Source organism: Halichoeres trimaculatus, unplaced genomic scaffold (genome assembly GCF_033239565.1).
Source record: "Halichoeres trimaculatus isolate MK-OKI-2021-1 unplaced genomic scaffold, fHalTri1.1 fHalTri1_scaffold_13, whole genome shotgun sequence".
NCBI classification, from domain to species: domain Eukaryota; kingdom Metazoa; phylum Chordata; class Actinopteri; order Labriformes; family Labridae; genus Halichoeres; species Halichoeres trimaculatus.
The window spans coordinates 25,726,269-25,743,410 of record NW_027437191.1 but is presented as its reverse complement, the minus strand read 5'-3'; the positions used below and the strand labels follow the sequence as shown (position 1 = coordinate 25,743,410).

At 42.4% G+C, this 17,142-nt stretch overlaps 1 protein-coding gene across 2 annotated transcripts in view; it reads right to left on the bottom strand.

The window, feature by feature from the left end:
* The window catches only part of col12a1b (collagen, type XII, alpha 1b), a 150,022-nt gene that overhangs the window by 60,574 nt on the left and 72,306 nt on the right, over positions 1-17,142 (bottom strand). The window contains exons 31-41 of one of the 2 annotated variants that reach the window (XM_074684633.1): positions 11,464-11,593; positions 10,832-10,971; positions 10,245-10,374; positions 10,001-10,140; positions 9,790-9,919; positions 9,570-9,709; positions 7,350-7,479; positions 6,664-6,803; positions 4,054-4,183; positions 3,519-3,658; positions 2,362-2,491 (exon numbers count right to left, since the gene is read on the bottom strand). In XM_074684633.1, coding sequence (XP_074540734.1) covers positions 2,362-2,491; positions 3,519-3,658; positions 4,054-4,183; positions 6,664-6,803; positions 7,350-7,479; positions 9,570-9,709; positions 9,790-9,919; positions 10,001-10,140; positions 10,245-10,374; positions 10,832-10,971; positions 11,464-11,593 — 1,480 coding nt within the window. Of the gene's footprint in view, positions 1-2,361; positions 2,492-3,518; positions 3,659-4,053; positions 4,184-6,663; positions 6,804-7,349; positions 7,480-9,569; positions 9,710-9,789; positions 9,920-10,000; positions 10,141-10,244; positions 10,375-10,822; positions 10,972-11,463; positions 11,594-17,142 lie in introns of both variants that reach the window. The other variant, XM_074684632.1, reaches the window with a different exon arrangement.

Here is a 17,142-nt window from a genome sequence, read left to right as displayed (position 1 = left end):
CTGCTTTGTTTTGGGCTGTAAACAGCCACATAGTTCCATGCACAAGCTTCCTATCTCGGAAGAAGACAAGACCAAGTATCTAGAGTTCATTTATTAAGGAAATGTGCCAGCTACACTCAGTAAAACTGTGCATGTGTGTGCTAGTCACTTCACGGCTGACTGCTTTTCCAACTCTGGACAGTACAACAGAGGGCTAGCGAATAGACTGGTCCTGAATCCAGGCGCATTACCAACCATCCGCCAACAAACCTGGGACCCTGGAAATGTGAGTATTTTAAATGCTGTGTGCTGTGGAGCAGATGTAAGAGGTTTTCCTCAGTGTCCCCACTGTCTCTGTGTTAGCTTCAGGATGCTAACTTTAGCTACGGTTAGCCTGTTGTTTTAGCCTATAATGTTACAGTAAACGGGCTTTGCTGTTTAGAAACATTGCTCACTCAGAGCTCGTGGCGCCGCTCTCAGTGACATGGAAGAGTGGGGTGGTATCAGCAGTGGCTCATTTACATATGAAGGTCACGCCCACTAAATCAGACCGTTCTTAACAGAGGGGCTATGAGAGCCTGGAAACAATGCTGCTGTGCTTGATTTATTGGCTTTTCGGACCGAAACATGTAACTACCATTTCATGAAGACATCAATGATCCAGATTAAACTGCAGAAAAGGAGCATAACATGGGACCTTTAAATTCAGATTTTGGGAGAGCTGCACAGTTGTTCTTCAGGTTTGTTGCTAGTGGTTTGTTTTCCCAGAAAGCTGATGTGACCACCTGGCAGCCAAATCAGCCAAAATCTGAATTATACATAGTCTCAGCCTTGACATCATCAATTCAGATGAGTCATTGCAGAATCCTCCACCACCACCACCACCACACTTCATAGGGTAAAGAAACCCAGGTTTGTAGGAGGAACATGTTTAGTTTGAGGCTGTAACAATGTTTCATTTGTCTTCTGGTGCCAGCCTCAAGTGGAAGCTCGATGAACTGCAGTTTGCACCCTCCTGAGTTGGCTTCATCTTTCCACACCAGCGCTTGCCGCTCAGTCTGGAAACGTTTTGGTGCTGGCCTATGGGTAACACCCATTGAACGTTAAATTTAAGAGAGCAGCTCCAGGCTAATTCCAGGTTTGGTGATACCAGGCTAGTCCTGCCTTGTTGGATACAACATGTGCTTTTACAAACTTCCAATAAAAACTCTGACATCTTTGTTAGGCGTACTAAGCTTTAGGGAAAGTTTGGTGGAGGTAAACCACACAACAGAGGGCGCTTATCCAAGGACTGAGGCGGTCGTTTAATTTGTACAGACTTTTGTCTCAATCAAGCAACACAAGCTGAGAGGGATGGTTTAAAGCAGAGCCAACTCCAGTAAAAACTCAGAAGTCGCTGTCCTCTCCTCAGGTATAAAAAGCTTGGTCCCCTTCGTGCCTGTACAGCTGGAAATCTACCCGTCTGGATAACAAACACATTTAACAGAGATGAGCTCTGACATGGCGCGGATGAAAGCACCTCTGTTGTCTTAGTTTGTTTCTGATTATTTTCATGCCTGTCTCTTCTGAGCCTTTGACTCATGTTTGGTGACAATAAAAATAATAAAAAATGAAAACAAAGATCCAATAAATAAATAAATCACAAACATGAATGGGGGGGTTTTATGGTAGTAATAAAATATCAGTTCTTAAGATGTTACGACTTGTCCTCGAATGCACCGGCGGGGAGATATTGCTGAAGCGCTCCAAAGTGCACATTTACCCCTGGATGGTTTGAAATTAATCTGAAAATGTTTATCATCCCTTGTGAAATGTTTGGGGGCTTTATCAGAGTCCAAACAGTTTGAGTGCAGCATGAAATGAGGGCTATAAGAGAATGATGATCGCAGCAAACAATGGGCACATGTTTGTTCCTCTAACTGTCTCCATGTCTCCTGCTTACATCTCGGTCTGAGTCTCTGACAGAGTGGAGCAGGGGTTTGAAGAGGGGCGTCGCTGAGAGCCTCTCAGGCATCATGTGGAGCAAAGAGGAAGGAATGATCAGATAATAGAGCCAGCATGTGCCAGGGGATTCTTCAAACACAACATATGTGCCCTTTTGAGAGTCTGAACTGATGCCACTGTGGTTTACAGAGATCCTTCACAGAGTTAAAAAATTAAGTCCTGAAGTTGTGTTTCCATAACAAACATGTTCCGTTAATGAAGCAAAGATGAATCTGATTTTGTCTTTAATGGGAGAGAACTGTACGAGACTTTAAACCAGTGAAGGGGGGCTCTTGGAGCACGCGACACAACTCAAGCCCTCTCCTGCCTCTGTTTGGACTTTGAGAGGCTGAAGAATAAAGTCAGATTTCTCTCAACATTCATGACTAAAACTCTTACTTGTCTTCCCCTTCTCAGCCTGTCGGATTCCCTCCACGTCTGGATACACAGGAACAACGGCCACATTGTAGACGGTGTTGGACTCCAGGTTCCTAAGGACGGTGGAGGTGGTTCCTCCTGAGACCTCCTCCTGTTCAGTGAAATATTAAAATCAGCATGATAACATCACCTGATAGTATGGGGCCAGTTGTTCAAAGGTAGTCCAATCAGAATTTGGTTATCGGATTGGATTAAATCCTGAAAATGGGTTGTTCAAAACGGAATGGAGGATTTCAAATTGGATTAGATCACGTAATCCAATCCTAGTTTTAACCCGGATCAAACCTTCAGTTTGCGTTGTTCAGAACTTTTCAGTAGAATTTGGATCACTTAGATCCAACAAACAGGATTATCCTGATCCCAACCGGGGGTAGGATTCCAAGGTGGATATACAACATTTGGGTCATTTAGTGTCGGTACTTTTATTTGTATTTTGCGCTTGACTTGTTACAGTCATAAAGTAGATAAAGTTAACTTAGGCTACCATTGAAGCCTTTCGGTATAGTAAAGTAAAAACAAAGAGAAACTGAAAAACTGCAGCAAACCAGAGAAAAACTTTAGATCCACCTTCTGAAAGCAGAGCTTGAAAATGCTGGACTCTCATTCCCAGATAAAGAAGAACACTAGACATTTTTGTTTTATTTTGCTAACTATTGGACATTCGGTCTCTCTTTTAACATTTCAGATGTTTACCAAATATCCACTTTGTATCTTTAATGTATATTTGTTATTCATTTGTTGTGGCTCAGATGAGGGGCCATAAAAGAAATTAAAAATGGAAGTGGTTGTTTCATGTGTTTTTCTTTCTCATGATAAAATAACCTACAATGACCTAATGTTGGCTCTTCTACCTGTTGTTATTCACAGAGCTGGTAGCCCACATCATGATATACTATCCTATTTAAAGCACTGGTAATCCAGATTTGGTAATCTCGAAAGCTGTGTATCCAGATCAGGGTGATCCCATCCAATGTTGCTTTGAACAACTAGCATAAAATTGAGAAGGATTACCTGATCCTGGATAGCAAGACACTGGATTTCCAAATTCTTTGAACAACTGGCCCATGATGACCTAAATACTGTCTGGATGCATCACAGGTGAGTAAAACCGCTCCTACCATCCGCTCCTCGCCTCCTGGCTCAGCTGAGTAGAAGACCTTGTAGGTGCGCACGTTTCCCACGGCTGGATCCCAGCGGGCCGTCAGGGTGTTGACAGTCGGGTCGATCACCTGCAGGTTCTTCACTCCACCCAAGGGATCTGAAAGAACGAAGCAGACGCTCAGAGTTTAGAAAGCTTCTAGATATCTTTAGCTCTTTGAGCCTCTTAAATTACATCCAGAACTTACACAGAAAATAATGATGTATTTTTCTCCAGCTGTGTGTTTTCAGACATTTTTTTTTGTTTTAAACAGAAATCAAGAACAATAAAACCTGCATGGACCAGTCTATTTTATGATATTTTCTTACTTTACTAATCTTTAAACATTTTACAGTCTCTCGCTGAGCTGCAGATAGTTTTCAGCTCATGTTGACAATAAATTTTTTCCACATTTATAAAAAAAACACGCTAAGTGAAACAAGCTCTGGCTCCTCTAGAGGTCCAGGGTTATGTCTCTCGTCAACAAATCACTCCACGGACTGATCCAAACTCACTCGTCTTCCCGTTTGCAGATTGAGACTTTCCCTCCATCTCTGGGTAAACGGGCACAACGGTAACGGTGTAGTCTGTGTTGGGCTCCAGGTTCTTAAGGACGGTGGAGGTGGTGGTCCCTGAGACCTGATCCTGGTGGAGGAGAGGAGAAATAGCTTTGAACTGTGTGAACTCTGAGATTTGGACTAGAAAATACGTTTTGAGGAGAAAAAAAGGAGTTTGGCAGAAAGACTCTCGGACTGAACGTTGTTAAAGTGTAATGCTGTGTGAGCCCAGTCCTCTTGGATCCACTCTGAGTCAGTAACTGTCTCAGCTCGGCTCACTAACAGGAACAGTAGAAGCTCACAGATAAAGTCGGATTAAAACAGAAAGCTTCCACTCCAGGCCTTCGAGCTAACCACCAAACTGGCAGCAGTTTGTCCTTCTCTGCATGCCGTCTTCAAGCTTTTACTGCTGAAATAACTTCTAACTTAATAGAAGGCCCTAAAACCTGCCAGAAAGATGAGATAACTTAAGATGTTTCCAAACAAATTATCCGATTTCACGACATTTCTCCAACCAAATCAATATGAAACGGACCCCCTTAAGATACTGTCACTGCTTTATAGGAAACAGTCAGATCTGCCTGGGAAATGTAAAAGCACATCACTGGCAAATGTTTTCCATTAGCTCGTTAGTAAATGCAGAATCTAAAGGCAGGATTATCAGCCAGAGGTTTTCATCTCTCGATAAATTGACGTCGGAAAAGAAATTTCTTGCATGAATCTGCCGTGACAACAAGTTTCATCGTCTCACGCCACAGGCTGCTCCCCAGCTCTGGTGATGAGGACTTGAATTTGAGGCCAAACAAAGAATGAGGACGAGTCTTTTCCATCGAAGCAGACATCTTAAAGCAGCAGAGGGGTGCAGATAATCCAAAGGATTAACTGCATACGTCAACCGATCATATTAATGCAACTTCTTAGCACCATGCTGCTCTAACAAGCTGGCTGGTCCAACACTCTGCAGAAAAGAACTCTGATATTTCAGCCGTGTAAGATGCTTGATACTGATTGGTCCAAACCCTTTGTCAAGGGTTATTAGTCTTTACTGATCAACCCCAAAGACAAACTGATCACAGATCAGATCAGTCCACTGAGTTCTAACTGATGACTGATGACCCCACGGCTGTGAGGAGAGCTAACACTGTCAACATCATATTGGTTAACAATATGGATAAATGTTCCCATCATATTGGTTAAGAATGTGGAAAAAAATTGCCTCTGTTAGCATCATATTGACAAACAATAAGGCTTAAACATTAGTATCTGTTAGCATCATATTGGATAACAAGGAGGCTGAAATATTAGCTTCTATTAAAATTATATTAGTGAAGGGGGGGGGGGGGGGGGGGGGGGGGTGTTAGCTTCTGTTAGCGTTTATTGGTAAACGATATGGAAAAATGTTAGCATCATATAGCCAAAAAATGTGGGAAAAAAATATTAGCTTCTGTTAGCATTATATCAGTTAACAAGATGGCTAAAGTGTTAGCTCCTGTCAGCATTAAATTGGTAAAGAATGTGGTATAAGCTGTTGGCTTAATGTTAGCACTATGTTGGTTAACAATAGCAGCAGAGGAGACGTCCCCCGACTCCAAGTGTCCGATCTGCCTGAACCACTTCAACACAACAATGTTAGCATCTGTCAGCATCAGTTTGGCAAAGAATGCGGCTAAAACCTAAGTGTCTGTTAGCATCATACTGGTTAACAATGTGGCTAAAATGGTGGCATGTGTAAGCATCACACTAGCTAACAATATGGATTTAAAAAAAAAAACATATTAGTAAACGTGCAGCCAGAGTTTAAAGAGGGCAGCTATTTAGAAAGACCATAAAAACCTGTGTTGTTGCCACTGGTGGAGGTTGGCGCCGTTAAAGTTTTGTTTGGATATTTCACCATTTTTAATGTGACTATACTTTTGTTATGTTTGACTTTGAGCTCTTAAGACTTCTACATGTTGACATATTAGCATGAATGTTTCTTTGTTTGCTCGGGTCGACTTCTTGCAGTGTTGTCTCCATGTTTCATCCATCAGTGTAATGTTAAAGGTTGTCATATTGTATAAGAACAAAACATACTCCAGATAAATCTAAACACAGCTAACTGTGTTGTTGTGAAAGATATTATTTATAGAAAAAGTTTGTTTTTATGTTTCAGAAAGAATATTTATGAACCTTAAAGCAAAGCACCACTTGTTTGGGACTAATAATTCAAGCACATAGTGACAGATGGACCACAAAGGGAATGAGGAGATGATCTTTTGGTTAAGAAAGAATAATATTTCTCTTCAGCCACTGAACGATCACCGTGACTCTGTAATTTAAAGTGGTTTGAGTTAAAACTCACATATCTATTTCACATCTCCAGCAGTCACAAAATCAAACAGCTAATGGAGCATGGATGAAGCTTTTGGGAGAAACCCAACATCTGGATCTGGAAGCTCTTCACGTTACATAAAACTGGCAGAGCTCGACAGAACACATTGCCATGGAGTGTTTCAGAGCTGTCAGTGAATATAACTTCTGATTGGGAAATGTCTTCACCCCGCTGATGTCAGGTCTGTGGAGCCTTACCACATCCTGCTCTCCTCCAGCTGTAGGCACCCAGATCACGATGTACTCGCGCACATTTCCCTCCGCAGGGTCCCAGCGCACGTTCAGGGTGCTGGTGGTGGGATCGGTCACCTGCAGGTTCTTCACGAAGCCCAGCGGCCCTGGTGGAGACACGGCAAGAGAAGATTAATTCAGTGCTTGGATGGAGGCTTCACACAGCTGCTGTCTAGTCAGAGGTTACTGGTGTCCGGGGAGCTGTTTTTTCCAGAGGCTGGGAGGCAGAAAAATCAATGTTTTGTTGTTCACTTTTCCTTCAGGTCCAATGATTCAGATTCACTCTGACGCTGCCGTTGTTAAGCGTGGTGCTATCGTGGATTTCTTTTACCTTTTGGGAGTAATTTCATAGTTGTGTCAATCAAAGAGCTCCCAGCTGGAGTCATTAATCACAGCAGAATGTGATCTACAGCCAGATATCAGGCATTAAAATCAAATAACCTGAGTCCTGCTTTGACAACTGCAGGATTTATCTCTGTTGCACTGTTTTCCATTTTTGTATGAAGACTACAATTTAAGTTCTGTAGGGATCACCAGATAATCAACCTGTAATCATGAAAGATGTGTTTCATTCCTCTAACAATTTGTTTTCAAATGTTTTATTGAACTCTCTGTAACTTTTACACAAGCTCTGATCACCCAAAGACACTCACTGGTTTTCCCGGTGTCGGTCAGACTGGGTCCGTCTCCCTCAGCGTAAACAGGGACCACAGTGACAGTGTAGCGGGTGTCTGGCAGGAGTTTCTCCAGGATGGTTTTGGTGGTGCTCTCTGAGACTTGTTCCTGCAAAGACACAGCAGGTGAGCTCAAGGGAACTGACCTTTGGCCTCCAGCAGGTTAAAGAACGAATCAGATACCCTTCAAATTAGTTTACACCTGGAGTAAAATTAACAATGAATTTCCTGGATTTTTGAGGCTGAGAAAATAAACATGTTACCCATTTTGACTCTGAAACAGCGATAACCAACTGTTTCTACAAACTGTAAGTTATTGAAACTCAAACTAAACTTATTGACTCCAGGGCGTGTACAGTTTCAAGTTTGAGCTGAAGCAGCAGATGACTACCAGTCACATTCCTCTGGCAGAGGAGTAAAAAAATTCCTGTGAATCGACTTTGACTTTGTGTAATTGGTGGGTAGAAGTTATGTCATCAGCAAAGACACTTGAAGCTTCAGTCAGCTGTGCTCTGAGCTGTTATTCCACCACCTAAATGAGTGCTGATGGCAGGGTTTAAACTCATTCTGCTGGAGCTCCAGGAACCTTAACCCACCCACCTGGCACGCAGAGACGAGGGACACAACACCACAGAAGGATTTATGTGTGACAGCTGCATGATGGGATTACGCTGTCAGAAAGCGTAACATCACTAAATCCCTGTTGAGGGCTTTGATCGCTGTGTTTCTTTTAAAGGACGACATTTCAAACAAAGTCTGACAGCTTTCTTTGTTCACTCCTGCTGGAGAACCTGAGAGGGCTCAAACCCAGAGAGGATCTCCATTTTTAAATGTTAAGTCTTAACAATCTTTTGTTTTAAAGGTTTCCCCGATATCTCATTTTCTCAATCGAGTGTAAAAACACCCGAGAGGCCTGTCACAGAGGAGTGGTGTTAACAACACAGCGCTGTGAGCGAGCCAGAGTTATTTCATTCTTGAGTGTTTTCCAAATCAGGGTGCGAAGACATCCAACATGAGATTCCTTCTGCTCTGAGATCTGAAACAACTTGTGAGAACGATGCTGTTTATTTATCTCTATCTGCAGCTTCAGACTGAATAAACTGGAATAATCCTGATAAGTTTTTAAGCACAGAACATGTTAATGTTGATATCAGCAGTTAAATGGAACATCTTTGTTTTAATGCGTCTGTGGTTTCAGACAGTGCAGTCAGAACTCTACAAATCCAAACTTTACTCCAGCAGCAGAGCGTTATCAGGGATGCATCAATGCCGATGCAAATATCGGGGGCGAAACCACGCTATAGCACAAACTTAGAGTATGATTACAGGGCAGGTAGAAGAGTGGTCTGGAGATACTTCAGCATTGCAGATGATGGCAAAAGAAAATCCAAAAAATTTAGTCACTTCTTCCTTATCCCATTTTGAATATTTCCTGAAAATTTCATCAAGATCCATTGGTAACTCTTGAGTTATGTTACGCTCTATTCAGACCATAAAAGTCCTTTGGTCCACTTGTTTGGTCTGGACCAAAAGCAGACTTTATTTTCTTTATTTGGTGCGGTTCGTATTCAGATTGTACTTTTTACAAGTGGACTATATTCTGTAAACACATCCACGTGTGTGACGATCAGTGCTCTCATTGGACAGCACTGACAAAGGGGGCACACAGAATACAGACCCAGAAATAGAGGTAAAAGTGTGTTTGTGCTCCTATTAGAGCTGCAAGATCATTTTCAGTTTCAAGAGCAGCTCCTCCAAAGCAGGCTTAACAACACCGTTTCAAATTTTGGAACAGGGAAGACGAATGCTCGCAGTAAGGAGACGCTATGCTCTGCGTGTCCTGACCCACAACATGCCAGCAACAGCGTGGCTAAACAGAAGACGGAGGATCAGGTATGAACCAAAGATGGTTAGGTTACGGTGGCTTTATAGGCCCAAAAGGCCCATGTATCCTGTAGTTAGTTCGGACCTTGGTTTGTATTCAGACCTGCACCGGAGAACTACGAACTGCACCAGAGTTTGTTCGCAAGCGGACCAAGACCACCTCAAAAAGTGGGTCTCGGTCCGGATGTTTGGTCCGCACCAGGGTTCGTTTGTGCCAGTTCCTTGGCAGAGGTAACAAGTAACACCTTCAGTCTTCTGGAGTGATGATCAAAATCTCTGGTGAATTTTAGGAAATATGAAACATGATGAACTTACAACAATCTCTAGTCCTCCATCTGTGGGGGTGTAGATCACTTTGTAGCCCTGAACGTTGCCATCAGCCGGATTCCAGTTGACGGTGAGGGTGGTGATGGTCGGGTTGGTCACCCTCATGTTACCCACTCCGCCCAGAGGCACTGAGATAGAAAAGACAGGGATTTATTAAACAGTCAAATCTCACATGAGTTTCTTTAATTCTAGCTCCACAGTAACGTACGCGTCCTCCCGTTCTCTGACTGGCGTTTTCCTTCTCTTGCTGGGTAAACTGGTAAGACAGACACAGTGTACGGGGTGTCGGGCGTCAGGTTCCTCAGGATGATGGAGTTGGTCCCTGTCGGAACTTGCTCCTGTTTTCCAAAATGAACCAAGTCAAGATTAATCCATATACAGCTTCTCAATTATTGTGTTTCGAGGTAAAGGAGTCCCACCATCTCTTCCAGGCCTCCAGCAACAGGCACATAGAAGACCTTGTAGAGACGAACTGCTCCGTCAGCAGGTTCCCAGTTCACAGTCAGAGAGGTCATAGTGGGGTCTGTCACCACCAGGTTCTTCACGCCTCCCAGAGCTCCTGCAGAGGACGACAGCTCCAGTCAGTCACAGTGAACAATCATCTTTAATCTTCCAGAAACACCTTTGGTAACCCCTGACCGAGGACACAGAGAGGAGTCTTACTTGTCTTTCCATTTTCAGACATAGTTTTTCCATCTCCTGTTGCATAAACAGGCACCAGAGAGACTGTGTAGAGTGTATCAGGCTGCAGGCCTCGCAGCATGGTGTTGGTTGTTCCTGCTGACACAGTCTCCTAATTTAGAGACAAATGAGAGAGATGAGCTGCAGAAGACTTCAGGAGACAGCATGATGAGCTTTCAAAACATTTAACCCTCATCAACCCCTGCAGGACTCTGATTCTGAAGCAGTAACAGATGCAGTTTAATGGGCCAGCTTCAGGGCGCCGAAGCCAAATAAAAACTCTTTAAATCCGTCCTGACAAAGTGCTCATCGTTTGCTTTTCAACATGCATGACTTCACTTCTATTCAAGAGAACTATAAACAATTATCAGACTGAAATGTTAGGGTGAGATGCATTGGCGTGTGGTTATGTCACCGAAAAAGAAAGACAAAGCATTCACACAGCTGGACACATTCTTGAGTTTGGAGGTTAAGACATGTTCAAACACAGGAGGTGAAAAATCTGGCTTCAGGTATGACACGGCAGAGCTCCAGCCAAGAGGAAGCCGATGGTTTCCTACCAGTCCTACCATGCTCTCTGCTCCTCCAGCTGCAGGAGCATAAATGACTTTGTATTCCTTCACACGGCCCTCAGCAGGCTCCCAGCGGACGTTCAGGGTGGTCATGGTGGGGTTCAAGACCTGCAGGTTTCTCACTCCACCCAGAGGCTCTGTGGGGGCAGAAACACAAAGCTGAACATCTGATACTTCACCTTAAAATATCCTTATCAGGAGACTTTAGACCAAAGAGAAATCAACAAGTCCCTTTTGATGCTTGTTAAAAAAACATTGTAGTTTTCTGTTAAATTAGCTTCCCAGTAATGACTTTTTGAAACCACTTAGATGGATTTTCAAGTGTTTTTATTTTAAAATATTTAAGAATTACAAAAAACCTAACCCTAAACCTAAAAACAGACCTTAAGTTGCCAATTTCAAACCTTTGATAACACTGAAAGAAGCATGATTACAAACACATAAACCACTTTTTCACGGATATGAGAAAATGAAGAAGTTTCTGAAACTGGAGACATGAGAAAATTTATTTCATAACTGTACTTCTTCTCAATATTTTAACTTTTGCAGACTATTGTATTTCAGAAGTAGCAGACATTTAGAGGTACATTCCTGAATCTGCAGCCCAGTGAGAACTGTAGCAGACTTACTGGTTTGTCCTTCTCCAGTGACATCACTACTGACACCAGTCGGGTACACGGCAGCCACGCTGACCGAGTACTGAGTGTCGGGCTCCAGCTTCTGCAGGATCGTGCTGGTCTTCTTCCCTCCAACCTGGACCTGTTTGGAGGAAACACACTCGAAGTGAGACTCATCTTCAGGCTGTCACAGTCATGTTTCAGATGAGGTGTGCATCGTGGCATAAATAAACAAACGTGTTACAGGTTAGCATGACTAGCTTGTCCATGTTATTGGAGATAGATCTTGTGTTCCCAATAACGATGGATGGAAGGAGAGGTCAGTATCTTCACTTCTTAGCTCACATCTGAGTACTTGCACTTCATCCTCACCTCCTTCTCCTCACCTTACTAGGATTGGATCTCTGCGGTTACGTGAGTGTGTTGTGTCATTTCCGGTTTTCCTTACTCTGTCTACAGCATGGTCTTGTCGTTAGCTCTCCGCTATCTTCGTAGTTTTCACTTTAAGGAATTTTCTCTGTCTTTAAACTCACTACAAACTACAAACTTCTGTAAATAAAATTTTAGTAACATTAAAGGGCCTAGACCTGTTAATGTTTCGGAAGGTGTCTTGAGCTAACATTGTTTATGATTTGCCGCTATACAAATAAAGACTGATTGATTGATTGATTGATTGATTGATTGATTGATTGATTGATTGATTGATTGATTGATTGACCTTGTGGGGAAACATCAGGCCTTGCACCAGTTAGCATTGACATGCTAAAGGCTGCAAACAGCCGATTTTACATGTAAACAAAGCAGCCATGGTTCCATGTAGGATCTCCAGACTAACACAGGAGCAAAAATAGTAAAAATATCACTGAAGACAAAACCAGTTTGGTGTCCACGACCAACAGATGAGACCTACAAAGTAATGATCCACTTCAAATGCAGAGATGATGAAAAAGAGATGAAAAAATTCCAAGAAACAGACAAGGAAGAGAGAGCTGTTGTAACAGGCAGCCACAATGGGGTGGCGCCTAGCAAGAAATGAATGACAAAAATGAAAATGAAAAAAAAGGAAAATGACGGAAGGGAAGAATTGTTAGAAATTATTAAAAAAAAAGCATAAATAGAAGTTCAATCTGATATCAAAACACACACAAAAGATAATTTGATCCTTTTTTTTCTTTTTTGAAGATCCCTGGTGACTACACCAAGATAATGATGGTATCTGTGGAGGAGATTTATATAAGAAGTAACTAAATATTTCAAAATACAAATACAAATACAAAGTGCAGATTGTATGTTTCAATCTTCGGGGAAATTGTTTGTTTTATTGTTGTATGGCAAAAATAAATCCAACACGAGGCGTACATCCTGAATTCATCCAAAAAAAAAGCCAACAGGAACATTGTCCTTGTATGATTCAAAACTAAAAATACAAACTGACATGATGATGTGGAAAAAAGAGAAAGTAAGACTTAATTTAATTGAAACTCTAATGTCTGTAATGTGTAATCACTTATCTCTGCTGACATCTCCAAACTCTAAAAGCACAACAACCAGCAGTGTGTCATGTTTGGATGAAGTCAGTGAACTATTTACATCATTCATGGATTCATGGATTCATGGTTGGGTGGAGTGTTTAACTTCAGGGGATCAGGGGGATGAAAACTCTGCTGTACATCATGAGATGGAAACAACACCATAAACACACTCGTGAAGGATATAAACAGTTTGTCTGGTATCTAAGAGATAAATGTCAGTGAGGATCACAGAAACATCAGGATTTAAGCTGAGTGTAATCTGAGGAAGCTGCTCAGAATCAGTCTGGCTCAGGTTCAGGCTGAAGGGGAGCAAACTTTGAGCATTATGTTTACGCTGAAACAAAATGGGTCTTACTGAGAGTATCTGACTCATTTCAAGTCCAAACATCTCACTACACCTCCCATAAGAGGCAAGGACAGAAAAAACAAAGACATAACTGAGAGTAAGAAGTCAAGCTGGCTGCAATCGTGGGGGCGAAATCTTTTTCAGAGGTTTTACTTAAAACAAGACTTTAAAACTTTCCAAAGACAGAAATTTTTGCAGTAGTGGCAGATTTTCTTTATGTATAAACCAAGCAAAGCCCTTGACTCCTAAGGTCAATGTGGCACTGAGTTTGTTACTAGCTTTAAATTCTTGAGTTCCACGTCTCAAAGGACCTCACCTGGTTGATTATCTGCTTCTGACTGTTTGTAAGAAAGTTCACTGACACCTCTTTTTCCTGAGGACTCTGGAGAAAAAACCAACTCTCTTCTGACATCCTGGTGTACTTGTTTAGTGGTAATTCATTTGTTTGTGTGAAACGGGGAAATACAAAGACCACTGATCCACCAAATGAAAAACAGATATAGTATAGAACAGAAAGTATTTAAATTTTTTGCTTGATAGATAATTTCTTTGTTATAACAATGCTTCTTGGCATCAAATCTCATACTTTTGGAAAGGTGTCATGTTTCATCAACTATGTTTGGCTCAGTCTGGTTAAGTTTCCAGGGTATCAGGCGCATTTTAATGCAATAAACAATCACAGCAATCACTATTTAATGTAACCGTCTGAACCAGCATATACATTTATATCTATATTAAATGTCCCGTCACATCTGATGCCAGATTAAAGCCTTTTGTCATAATGGAAAGTGAACCTGACAGCAGCTGGAAGTTTGATGTTTTTGTCCTGTCCTTTGATAGTTTGTCCTGTCCTGTATTATTCTGTAGTAATGTCTCTCCTCTTGCGTCTTGTTTTCTGGCAACACATTTTGTTTAAAAACTTTATTCCAATAAAGCTTATTTTGAATTCGAATTTGTTCCAGATAACTTCCTGTCCTGACGTGCTTCCAGCTTTTGTGATTGTCATCCCTGCCCTCACAGATTCCACCTGTGGGCTATGACCTCCTGTATAAGTAGTCTGTGGCTCCCTTAAGGCCTATTTCTCCTCCCTTTACGTACAAAAATGTGTTGATGTTACAGTCACTGCTCACAAACTTCCATGTGTCCTTTACGTTGGCTTTGCAGTTAACCAATACATCCACCAGAGGGGGCAGCCCAGAGTCAAAAGTTTATGACAACGAAACTCAAAAACAAGCATGGCGACTGGGGAGGAAGTATTGCTAATGTATCGCCTGCATAAAAGACAGGTCGGTGAGGCAGTTAAATACATCACGAAAGTTCCTCCATCGTTATTTTCTTCTTTGTGTCTCACTAAAGCTTTGCGTCGGGTAGTGACAGCAACACTGCCCCCACAGTTTCCAGTGGTACGGCGCCGTTTGGTCCGTATTAGTAGGCTTCATGGAAACACACAGAAACACACAGAAATACGCAGTGCAAGGACAGAAGGCTCCATCTGTAACCATATCCATATATATCGTTGAGCATAAATGGGCCTTTAGTCCAATGTCTGTCCATCTCTTCAAGAGTTTCTGGAAACCTTACTTCGAGAGACCTTTTGTCCAAGTTTGTTTCAAGCCAGGTTCTCCTGTGATTTTTTGTTCCCTTTAGACACAAGTTTTTCAGCACTTAATGAGGTTTTGTTTGTTTTCTCTCACCAGTTTCTGTGATTTTTTGGTAATAATACAGACTATTTTTACTGCTACTACAAGTCGTGAGCTTGGGTCCTCTAAACAGGTTCAAGTCAAAAGCCTGTTCATTGCTGTTGTATGTACGAATGAAAAACCTTCAAGGCCAATGCCAGTTCATTAACTTTTTCTGAGCTCCTGGTAGCCCAGATGTTAAGAAACAGGTACCAAGCACAACTTTTCTACTTTTTGTGCTTGAATTTCTCCCAAGTTGCAATGAAAGTGGATCAGAACGAGAAACTTCTCAGGCATGAAAACAGCACAGCTTTTGCTTTCATTTTTTCCCTTTCTCTCCTCAAACCTCCCTCTATGTCCACCCAAAACTGCCCTCCTGAGATCTGTAGCAGAGAAGTTTAAATGCACAATTTTCCGCCTCGGTGCTCTTCTTCATCGCTGAGATTGTTCTCACTCAACTGACGTTACACGCTGCAGCATCAGACATTAGGGTGTGGAGCAGGAATTAAAGATGTTCTCTGAACTACAAGTCACCGTGTCATCTAAATGATTTTAAGGTTGTTATTCCAGATTAACTGTTGTATGATGACAGTTTTAAAGGTGAAAGTAAGTTTTAAATCATCTCCAGCGTGAAGACTCTCTCGAGGACTCCTCAGATTTCTGTCTCTGTGGGTGTCCTGCATGATTTATTCTAATGTAGGTTAAAGAAAGAGCTATAAGTCTTCTCTGCCGCACTATTTCATTTCATTTAATGATATATCAGATGCTGCAGGACGTGCAGGGCCGAGCATTAGACGTCCCTGCTCTCCTCTAAATCCAGTAGTTTCCATTCTTTCCCATCATGTCTTTACTACTCCCAGAGTGAACTTTTACTGTTTCTCATCATTTTTCAGCTCAGCGTTGAAACCCTGAGCTCATCCTACACAAACAAACATCCCGTCTGGTTTCATGTGACGGATGTTAAAGTCAACAAGCCCACAGAGGACGACAGGACACCAGATGCTCCGAGTCTCCAGGGTAACACAGCTGACGCAGCAAGGGGGGATCAAAGACGGATTCGTAGCACTGACATCATGATTGGACCCCGACTCTTTGTTTGGGGGAACTCTGTCATAACATTTCAGAGACACAGTGAAATCTGTAACTCACTGAAATTCTTCTCATATTGCCCGTAGTTTCCTTTGAAGCTATTTCCAGCTCTTGATCAGCGTGGAGTCATCCAACAGGAATGTGAGGAGGCCAAACGCCGGACTCATCTAATGACAGCATCAAGCTGGGGGACTCTGTCAGGATGCTGACGCCAGGTTCTGGCTCCGGATCATTGTGCTCCGATCCTGATTCTCTTTAGTGTTTTCAGGAAGTTGTAACTTTGGCTTGAGTTGTAAATGAGATATTTTGGGTGATCCAAGCTCCCAGATTTGATGAGTACAGATGTTTGATCATCTTTTCCATCCAGGTTCATCTGGAGAGATCTGTTTTTTGAGCCAAGGGACCTTTTAAACTGGAGCAAAGTGAATCAGGGTGCGTCTGTCTACTTTTTATAACTCAAACAGTGAACAGTCAAGAGCCTAAATGAGGTGCAGGGCTAAAAAAACTGGGATTCAACCCCTTGATTACTGAGATCAAACCAACCAGTGCGTTTGCTCTCATTCCCTTAACACCCCTAAGAGCCAGGTGTGCCTGCAGGCAGATGTGAGGATGGTGGTGGACTTAGGGAAAGACGCATCCCTACCTACCCCCATCATCCAGTGTAACTCCCAGGTTGACTCATTGAAGCCCTTCTGCTTTTTGGGGACCATCATCTCCCAGAACCTCAAGTGGGAGTTGAACATCAGCAAGAGGATGCTGAAGTTCAACCTTCCAAAGACTACGACCTGCGCAGGTCCATCATTGAGTCCAACCATCCTTTTTCTGGCGGATACCGGAGCAGGTATGTATCAATTCACCATCCATTCAGTTGGACAAGAAGTCATACACACAAACCACATAAACACGCTAGGTGACCTTCAAAATAAGACAAAGCTTCTCTAAACCAGACTGTATTTATCTTGACTACAACAATGAACGGGTAGGGCCAGACCAGGAGTCAACAGGTTTGAGGTTTTACAGCCCAACATGAACCAAGAGAGGCTCA